The sequence below is a fragment of the Petaurus breviceps genome, unplaced genomic scaffold (assembly GCF_028583685.1).
Source record: "Petaurus breviceps papuanus isolate PSGF00001 unplaced genomic scaffold, PetGlider_PUasm1.0 90847, whole genome shotgun sequence".
NCBI classification, from domain to species: Eukaryota; Metazoa; Chordata; class Mammalia; order Diprotodontia; family Petauridae; genus Petaurus; species Petaurus breviceps.
Window position 1 is genome coordinate 20,971,266 of NW_027187360.1, and position 9,669 is coordinate 20,980,934.

At 40.9% G+C, this 9,669-nt stretch overlaps 1 protein-coding gene across 1 annotated transcript in view; it reads right to left on the minus strand.

Moving 5' to 3' along the window:
- Positions 1-3,795: 3,795 nt before the first annotated feature.
- The window catches only part of GATA5 (GATA binding protein 5), a 26,884-nt gene continuing 21,010 nt past the window's right edge, over positions 3,796-9,669 (minus strand). The window contains exons 3-6 of the mRNA XM_069072785.1: positions 9,005-9,130; positions 6,403-6,490; positions 5,425-5,546; positions 3,796-4,565 (exon numbers count right to left, since the gene is read on the minus strand). Of these exons, the coding sequence (XP_068928886.1) occupies positions 4,410-4,565; positions 5,425-5,546; positions 6,403-6,490; positions 9,005-9,130 (492 nt within the window). The 3' untranslated portion in view covers positions 3,796-4,409. The remainder of the gene's footprint in view (positions 4,566-5,424; positions 5,547-6,402; positions 6,491-9,004; positions 9,131-9,669) is intronic.

The following is a 9,669-nucleotide window of genomic DNA, read 5'->3' on the forward strand; positions in this document are numbered from 1 at the left end:
TGTGTGTGTGTGTGTGTGTGTGTGTGTGTGTGTGTGTGTGTGTGTGTAGGGGGAATGACATGGTCCAAGTGCACTTTAGGAAGAGAACAAGGGTTGAATCTGGAGTCAAAGGATCAAGATTCAAAACCTGGCTCTACCACTTACTAGCTATGGGACCTTGAATAAGTCACAATTACTGGGCTTGAACTTCTTCATTAGTATAATGAAAGGTTTGGACTAGATTTCTTCTAAATTCCTTCCAACTCAAACATTTTATGATCCCATGATCATACAGGAACCCCTCTAAGGAGCCAAAAAAAAAATGCACAAAACTCATGCACTAAAGCTCCAATCACAGAAAACCCTCCTTCTTTACTTCACAGATAAACTAATAAGTAATTTATTCTTACTTTATATGCTTGAAGAAAAATGAACTTGGCTATCTGGTTAACCTGCCCTCAGCAGATTAGAAGCAACAAATCAGAAGGGGGAAAGAAACTGTTATGGGAAGTAACAATGAAAAATTGAAAGGGGGGAAGCAGAAAGAGTATAAAAAGCAGGCAGAAGAACTAAAAAGCCACAGAAGGCAAGAAACATTTAGTGTCAGGGAAAGCAGTTTATATACATTAATATAATGTGAGGGCATTATCACACAGTGTAATAATTGCATATTTATGATGATAACCCTGGGTCATCAAGAAAAGGTTAAATTCTGTTTAGTGTCCTCTGGTTAAGAAGTCAAGAAAAGGTGGGTGACATCTGAGAAAAAAAATCAATCCCAACTGTGCAAAGAGCTTTGGACTTGGAATCTCAAGATTTGGGTTTAGTTCTTGGCTTTACCTTTACCTTGTGACCTTTAGCAAGACACTTCCCTTCTTGAGTTCTCAGTTTTCTCTTCATGAAATGGGGATGGGATATGAGGGACTATAGCTAATTATTGATGTCAAATTCAAATAGAAATGGGGGCTACTAGTCCCTGTGGGCAGCATACTGATGATTTTAAAATATAATGTTAAAATGTTATGTTTTCTGGTATTTCTATTTATTTTGTTAAATATTGCCCAATTACATTTTAATTTGGTTTGGGCCACACTCAGAAGTGTTGCAAGCTGCACAAGGCCCTCAGGCTGTGTATTCCAAGTTAAAAAGCAAAACAAAGCAAAGCAAAACAAAACAAAATATCTCCCCTTCCCCCCAACACACATCACCAATTATCTACAAGTTATTTAGCAATCTCATTGTTCAAGAATATACTGCTTCAGGGTTCCAGATCCTGAAGATGATGCTGTAATAACAAATCTTCACCTCCTGAAATACTTTGTACTTTCCAAAGTACTTCCACATGTACTACCTGCTTTAACCCTTTTACTATCCCAGTGAGAAAGACAAAGTAGGTTTGTTATCCTCATGTTATATATAGGAAACCAAAGACTTAAAATTCAAATGACTTGCCCAGGGTCTCACAGTGAATAAATGACAGGAACTAGACTAGAACACATATTTTGGCAGCTTGTGAAGTGTTCTTATACCATGCTGCCTCTTGGCCTCCAAACTGGACTCACTGGGAGTAACAGCAATAGTTGTTGTGGGACTGGGGCACATTTTTATCATTGTAGAATCTGAAATACATGGATTGGTTATCTATACTGACAAGTCAGTCTTAAATTACTGAGTACCAACAGTTATCCCTTGCACATCACGACTTTCCCCATCACGGTTTGGTTTTGATATATAGTGGGATGACATAAGAAATTAGATGGGAGATTTTGGGGAGTTTTACAGAAGCTGCAGATAACACATGATGGCTAACAGATGAAAGTTTAGAAACTCAGAAATGCATAAAAGATATGGATAGTATTGTATAATATCAACATATTTTTATCTTTGATACCATAATAATTCAGACTTCTCTGGGATGAAGGGAGGGCTAAAAAATTTTACGTGGATTTTCCAGATCCTAGGGGCACTGCACCCCTAACCCTTGGGATGTGGAAGGGAAAACTGTACTTATTGGGCACTAGATTCTGAGGATACAGGAATAGAGAACATAGGTTTAGAGTTGGAAAGGACCTTAGAGGTCATTTAGTTTAACTGCCTCATTTTACAGAACTGGTCAATAGGCATCCTAGGAATTAAGAGATGGGGAGTGGAGTGTGGTTAATACAGCACAGGGAAGGATGCTTATAGGCAGAACCTGAGCTGACTTTGTATGGGGCAAAGGGAAGAAAGCAGGGTCTGCTGAAAACAGATATTAAATTTTGTGACTGTGGATTCCTCAGAAATCAGCAAAAGTTGCAAATTAGGGCTACATTTGTTGTTTTGTTGATTGTTTAGACTTAAAATATATTAATAATGAAGATTAGACCTTAAAATGTATCATGTATGACTAATATGGAAATGTTTTACATAATTGAACATATATTACCTATATAAGATTGCTTACCATTTTAGGGAGTGGGGTGGAGAGGGGGAGGAGAGAGGAAGGGAGGGAGAAAAATTTGAAACTCAAAATTAAAAAAATGAATGTTAAAAATTTTCTTTATGTGTAATTGGAAAAAAATAAAATACCATGAAAAATGCACCATGTGAACATTTTCCCCCTCTGGAGGGCTAATTGTTAAACATTTACCAGCATATCCCTAGAAAAAAGACAAAATGAACATATTAAACATATTAGGTTAACCCTGTAACTGCTAAATCTCCACTTAACTTATAGACTATTAAAGCTGGAAGGAATGAGAGAGGGCAACTTCTTCATTTTATAGATGAATGAGGTCTATTGAGAGGTCATTGATCTAGTCAAAGTTGCAAAGTTGGCAGGTAATAGAGCTGATACTAGTCACCTGACTCCCTAGGCCCCCACTTTTTCTTTACTGTATCTCAGAGCTACCTAAGGTAAAGTACTCTTTAAAAAATATTTTCTAGGCAGACTAGTGATGGGGCACCGGAGTTAGAATCAAGAACACCTGGGTTCAAATCCTGTTCCAGACCCTTATTAGCTGTATGTCTCTGGCTTAGTCTCAGTTTTCTCATCTGGAAAATGGAGATAATAATAGGACCTACTTCACAAGGTTGTTGTGTTAATATGTGCAAAGTCATTTGAAAACCTTCAAGCATTAGGTAAATATTACCTATTATTATTGCACCCTATATTCTGCACAGTGCCCTTTACATTTTTTAAAGCTCTATAAATGTTTTTTTTTAACTGAATTTGTTGTATTGAGGGAGATAAAATGTTCTCTGACGACATAGTTGGAGGAGCCCATTCTGGGAATTAGCAGACACAAGGCTTAGAGAGAGACGGAAAAAAGCCATGTGCACTTCTGTTCTTGATAGTCCTCCCTCCACCTTATTTTTCCTCCCCACCATTCGAGTTCTATATCTTCCAACTGCCCCTGAATTCCAGCTCCACTGGTGACCTTCCAACCACTTCTATTTTTGTGTGTTTCTTTATTAGTAATAGATTCTTCACCTAGCACACCTTGATGTCAAGTGTAACCTTGCATGGAACCAGAGAAGAATTAATCTCATTGTTCTCTGGTCTCTCCTTAAGGGACCCTGGCCTAGAAAAATGTTTCTCTCCCTGTGTCTTTTCCTCATAACTGGATTCCAGCTTGTTGACACTGAAACAATCAAATCTGTTGGGGGAATGATTTCTGAATGTGGGGGATAGAACGAAAGGGAATGATGAATGAATCTCTTTATTGTGGAAACACCGAAGAAGATGGAAAGTGTCCCAGAAAATTCCCATGGCTTAAATGAAGCAAAGAAGACTGGATTTCAAAATTTTTATTTCTCCAAATTCTTTAGGCGTGTTTGGCTGTGTTGCTCATCATTTTTATAAAAATCCTTTGGAAGTAGGATGGGAAGGGCAATGCCTGCATCTCCAGTGACTTTTCAGGGTGAGCATATACATGCTTCAGAAGCTAACACTCTAGAGATGATTGTTTTCAATATAATACAGTAAAGTTTTAAAGTAACAGGTTGTGGTTTTAGATGAACTGATGGCTACTCTGTTTACAAAAACATTAAATTAGGTGGTGCCACATAATCAGTCTTTATTGAGAAGTGGGACAAATTGTATTCCATGTAGTCAGAGGAGGAAGAAATCATTGGGAATAAACATATGATTTAGGGACTTCTGTGCTGGCGTTGGAGGACAGTATGGGGTTTTCTCAAACAAACCTATCCCTCCTGCTCCCAGGAGGCATGTCCAATTTGCTCCTGCTGAGTTAAAGTTGATAGAACCAAGCACGGTGGGTCGTGAAGGCAGAAATTGGCCATGTATCTCCAGGGTCTCTCAGTCTCTCACTGGTCTTGTGCATAAGCAAATTGTCAGGTCATTGGCTGTCATCCGGCCTCTCTGTCATCCATCAGAGGGACAGGTAGGAAGGTTGGTCCGAAAAGGATGTTTCCAGGGAGACGAGGACTTAAGCCAAGGCCAGAGCACACCATGAGTCCTGGCGGAGAGGCACACTGAGTCCTGACTGGGAGGTCACGGAGGAAGGGAAAGTATAATCTTCAGGCTCGAACTTGAACTCTGCGTGGCTGGGACCCAGGGGGTCTTCTGCTGGAGTAGGACCCTGCTGTGGGGATAAGAAGTTTGCATTGGAGGGCAGGGACATTGTACTGGGAATAGACCCACATTCTCTTTGACCTAGGATTCTGATTTGGTATCACACATGAACTCCAAAGGGTGGATCATGCGAAGGCATGGTTAGCCTTTATGGACAGGTAGAGTCCTGCCTTCTATGGGCCAATGGTTCCATCATATATACATTTGCTGCTACTTATGGTGAAGGTTCCAGAGTTGCTTTACAACTGGGTGAAGCAGGACAGGGTCATAGTGAGGACAAATGAAGAATTTGAGATTTTAAACCTGGAAAGGTGAAGACTAAAGAGATAAGAGTGCAGGAATCTACAAAATCTTAACAGTGATTTAGCACTGGGGTCCTCTTTGGGAGAGAAATCTGTGGATAAGCCACATATGGTTAATAGAGATAATAAATTCAGAGATGTGTCCACTTTACAATCCATCCTCACCCTATCTCCTGCTACCCCCGCACCCCTGGGAGAAAATTAGGATGGTGGGTGGGAAGGATATGACTTGGGCTGGGTTTGAGGCTGGAGAGGTACAGAAGGCAATGTGTTTACTTCAAGTTTATTTCCATACTGGGCCAACTTGTGGCTGAGGAGGGTTATTAGGTAATTTCTTTTGCCCACTTCTAAGTAGGTATGATGCTCCATAAAGAGCCCATGTTGGAGAGGTCCTCCCTGTGACCTCTCCCTGTGAAAGTTACCCTCTCTCTTCCCCTGTACCTCAATTTAGAGAGAGCTCTTGGAGAGTGCCTGCCTAGATCCCATGAACTGACTGCACTGTGAAATTTTTTACCCCTGACTGCTCTGGTCTGTTCTCCCTGAACCCTTATTCCCTCCTGGTCTTACCTGAGAAACGATGGTCTGCCCTGGGTACTGAGGGGATGTCAGGTTTGGCTCAGACTTTAAAGTGGCAGTGCTGTCAGAGTTGGTGATGGAAGATGGGGAGTTTGTGGCTGAGGCTGTTGACCCTGGAGAGAGATAATTACAAATTTCCTGAAGATATATGTATGCCTAGGAAAGTGCTTGTATGAGGGCCCATGGATCTGAGGTCCAAATAGCATATTTTCTTCCTCTAGGATAAACTGGGCCATAGAGAAATTATGTGACTTGCCTAAGGTCATAGTAAATCCTAAATTTTTTCTATTAGACTTTCAACTCTCATACAGCCCTCTTTGAGTACTAGATTACAGGTCATTGCACCATGCAAAAGCCTTGTACAACTCCTTTGTACCCTGCCTCATTTCTCCTCTACCTTTTCCACTTCTGCTGTACCAGGACAGGATTGTGATGCTTTTCTCTGGGGCCCCTTCACTTTCTCCTTTTGGAACCTTTCCTGGCTTTAAATCTCTTTGTCCCAAGAGCTTGCATCTGGTTCTGGATTCTGAAAAACCTCATTTCTACTGAAGTTTTGGAAATTAAGTGGGTTACCCTTCCCAGGGGTATCTTGCCTTTTAAGAGAAAAACACTTATTCTAAATATGAACAAATAAAAAATGAAATTCTGATGGTGGGACTTTAGGTAGGTGAGGAAATATTTTGATCATGAATCTTGACACTAACTCCCATCACTTTGGGCAGGCAATCACATACTCTGCCTAACCAGAAGTCCCTCCCTACTTGGAAAAACACACTCCCTAAAGAACTCTAATGTGAAATAAGGCATAAGAGATTTGGCCTGGAGCTAAGCCTCTCTCCTGCACTATGAGCCTATTCTCACCCCTAGGTACTCCCCTCAATCCGCCCCACACAGTGCAGAAAGCTTCTTCCCCACAGCACTGGAGATGGCCCATCCCAGATCCATTGGTCCAGCTCAAGCCACCGGTACCTGTGGAGCTCTTGGCTTTGGCAATGTTTTTGGGTTTCCGTTTCCGTGTTTGGATGCTCTCCTTCTTCATGGCAAGGGGACGAGGCACCTTAATGGGAACACAGAGGCATCAGTAACAGTCAATAACACTAAGCCTTTACTGAGCACTGTGCTAAGTACTTTTTGGATACAAGGAAAGGTAAAAAATTCCAGTTCCTTTTCTCAAGCAGCTCATGGTCTAATGGAGAAGACAGTATACAAACAATTCTACAAAAAAAAAAAAAAAAGATATAGACAGGATAAATTGGGAGGGGGTAATCTTGGAGGAAAGGCACTAAGATTAAGGAGGCCTAGGAAAGGTTTCTTGTAAAAGATGGATGTTTAGGCGAGACATGAAGGAAGTCAGGGAAGTTAGGAGGCAGAGATAAGAAGGGAGATATATTTTAAGGCATCGGGGATACCCAATGAAAATGCCTAGAGTCAGGAGATGAAGTGTTGTGTTGGAGGGACAACAAGAAGGTCAGTGTCTCTAGATTGAAGAGTATGGGAAATAAAAGATAAGAAGGCTTTGGAAAGGTAGGAAGGAGCCAGGCTTAACTTTAAAAGCCAAAGAGGGAAATTATATTTGATCTTGGAGGTGATAGGGAGCCATTAGAGTTTATTGAATGGAGGGTGGCAACATGGTCAAACTTGCACTTTAGGAAGAACAGTTTGACAGCTGAGTGGAAAATGTATCAGACTGGGGAGAGACTTGAGATAGGCAAACCAATGGGCAGGCTATTTCAATTGTCTAGATGTGAAATGATGAGGACCTGAATCAAGGTGGTGGGCAGTGTCAGTGGAAAGAGTCAGGGGAGCATTATGAGAAATATTACAAAGGTAGAAATGACAAGACTTAAGAACTGGTAATTTATAAGGGAGGGGTGAGAAAGAGTGAGGAGGTGAGGATGACAGAGCCTCAGTCTGGGAGGACAATGGTACCCTCAAAAATAAAGGGAAGTGAGAAAGAAGAGAGGATTTTGGGGGAAAGATAATGAGTTCTGTTTTGTTTTGAGGTCCCTAGTGCTCTGCCTTTAGCCCCCATGGGGGCTTCCTTGCCTCAGGTCAAGGTCTTTAGTCCTGGCCCATTGTTGTTACTCTAGGCTAAGGTTGGGAGAAATCTGAGGCTTTAGCATGTGTTCTTCCCACAGCTGTGGTGATTCCTCTCAATTTCCCTTCCTCACAGGGCTCTTTTCATCATTTATAATCAGGATTTACACCCTCCCTCATTTCCCCAAGAAGCCTTCTCCAACCACTCCCCTGCCTCTCTTGCTACACTGTTCTCTGGTGTCACATAATTCAGTACTCAGTCATACACACTAAGTCCTAGTATAGATTGCTCAGAATGTGAATGTTAAAATGTGAGATTCCCAAGGGCACACACTGTATCTTTTTTTTTAAATGAAAAAGCATCAAATATAATGTATCAGACCTAGTGCTAAGCATTGGGCATAGAAACAGAAAATTGAATCCCTGTCCTCAACAAGCTAATAGACTTTTCTAAAAGATTTTTCCTGTTTTATCATGAAATTATATCTTTTCTTTGATATGTTTCTCCCATAGTTGGGCATCCAGTATGTGACTGGCAAATATTTGTTGAACAGATTTATGGACTGGTAATAACTCTAAAGGGCAGCAAATCCTTTTTCCTATCTGGATCTCAGTTTCCCCATTTGTTGGACTAGATTGGCAGTTCTCAAACTTTTTTGGTCTCAGGAATCCTTTCCACTCTTAAAAGTTATTAAGAACCCCAAAGAACTTTTCCCTAAATGTAGGCTATATCTATCTCTATTTATCATATTATAATTATAACTGATAAATATTTAAAATATCCATTTTTTAGTTCATTAAAAACCCACAATAAACCTATTGCCTGTTAACAGAAATAATAATTTTTTTGGAGGGGGGAAGGAAAGGCAATTGGGGTTAAGTGACTTGCCCAAGGTCACATGGCTAGTTAGTATTAAGTGTCTGAGGTCGGATTTGAACTCAGGTCCTCCTGATTCCAGGGCCAGTGCTCTATTCACTGCACTACCTAGCCATCACAGAAATAACATATTTTTTTGAAAATCTCTGCATTTTCCAAAAATAACCCCCAAATTTGGTTTTACATATTTTTTTACATATTTCTTTTTCTAATGTCTAGCTAAACAGAAGGTGGATTCTCACATCTGCTTATACATTCAGTCTGTTTCAATATATTGTCTTGGTTAAAGTATGTGAAGAACATCTGACTTCACATAGATATATAGGTAGAAAATGGAAGAAGATTTTAAAAGTCAATTAATATAGTATTATAGGAAAAATAGTTTTTACTCCAGGGAATCTTAGATTAGACTTCTAGAACTGCTGGAGTAGATGGTGTCTGAAGTCCTGTTCAGACCTGATAATCTGGGATTATTAAGGGACCAGAGTCATCCTTTCACTCTCTCCTTTGAAGATTGTGATGGAATCTTTGTGAAATGAGTGGGAAAGTCTTAAAGAGGGTGTTAGTTTGGGAGAGTCATTAGGTAGGAACCAAAGCCTCAGCAGGGCATGGAATACTCATCTCACCTCTCTGTTCTTGCCCCAAGGTCCCACTTACCCCATGAAGCTTCATATAAAGCCCACAGGCATTACACACTGGCTCTCCTTCTGCATTTCTCCTCCACAGGGTGGTGTTAGTTGTGTGGCAATTAGTGCAGCAAAGTCCAGCCCGTCGAGTTGAAGACTAAATGGGAGAAAGAGAGGTAGAGAGGGTGAGCTTGATTCCAACAAGAGAGATTTCTTTGCCCATTGAACTTCAGTGCCCCATGACTTTCTTCTAGGACAAGAAAACGTTGGAAAGGGGTCAGGGGAGAGATAAGGGGCCGATGAAAGGCATAGCCTGTGTCTGAGATCACCCTCATCCCCAGAGCCCTTTCATTAAAGCTGATAAACCTGGCCAGATTCCTAATGCCTTTCTGCCTGAGAATGGATGGGCTCTGGCTGTCACATTCATATTTCATAACAGAGAGAAGAGGGGTGGGGAAGGCCCTTAAGTGCCTGGAACTGGCTGGAACCAGAGACATTCAAATGAGTGTTAGGGTCCAAACTACACTCCCTTTCCAAAGGTTCCTATGTTAATTTCCTAGCAAATGTAGAAGTAGAGAACCAAGCTAGAATTTGGGCTGTATTTTCTAGCAAAAAGATTTTGAAGCACAGGAGTGGATGACCAAGAAGGGTGTGTGTGTGTGTGTGTGTGTGTGTGTGTGTGTGTGTGTGTGTGTG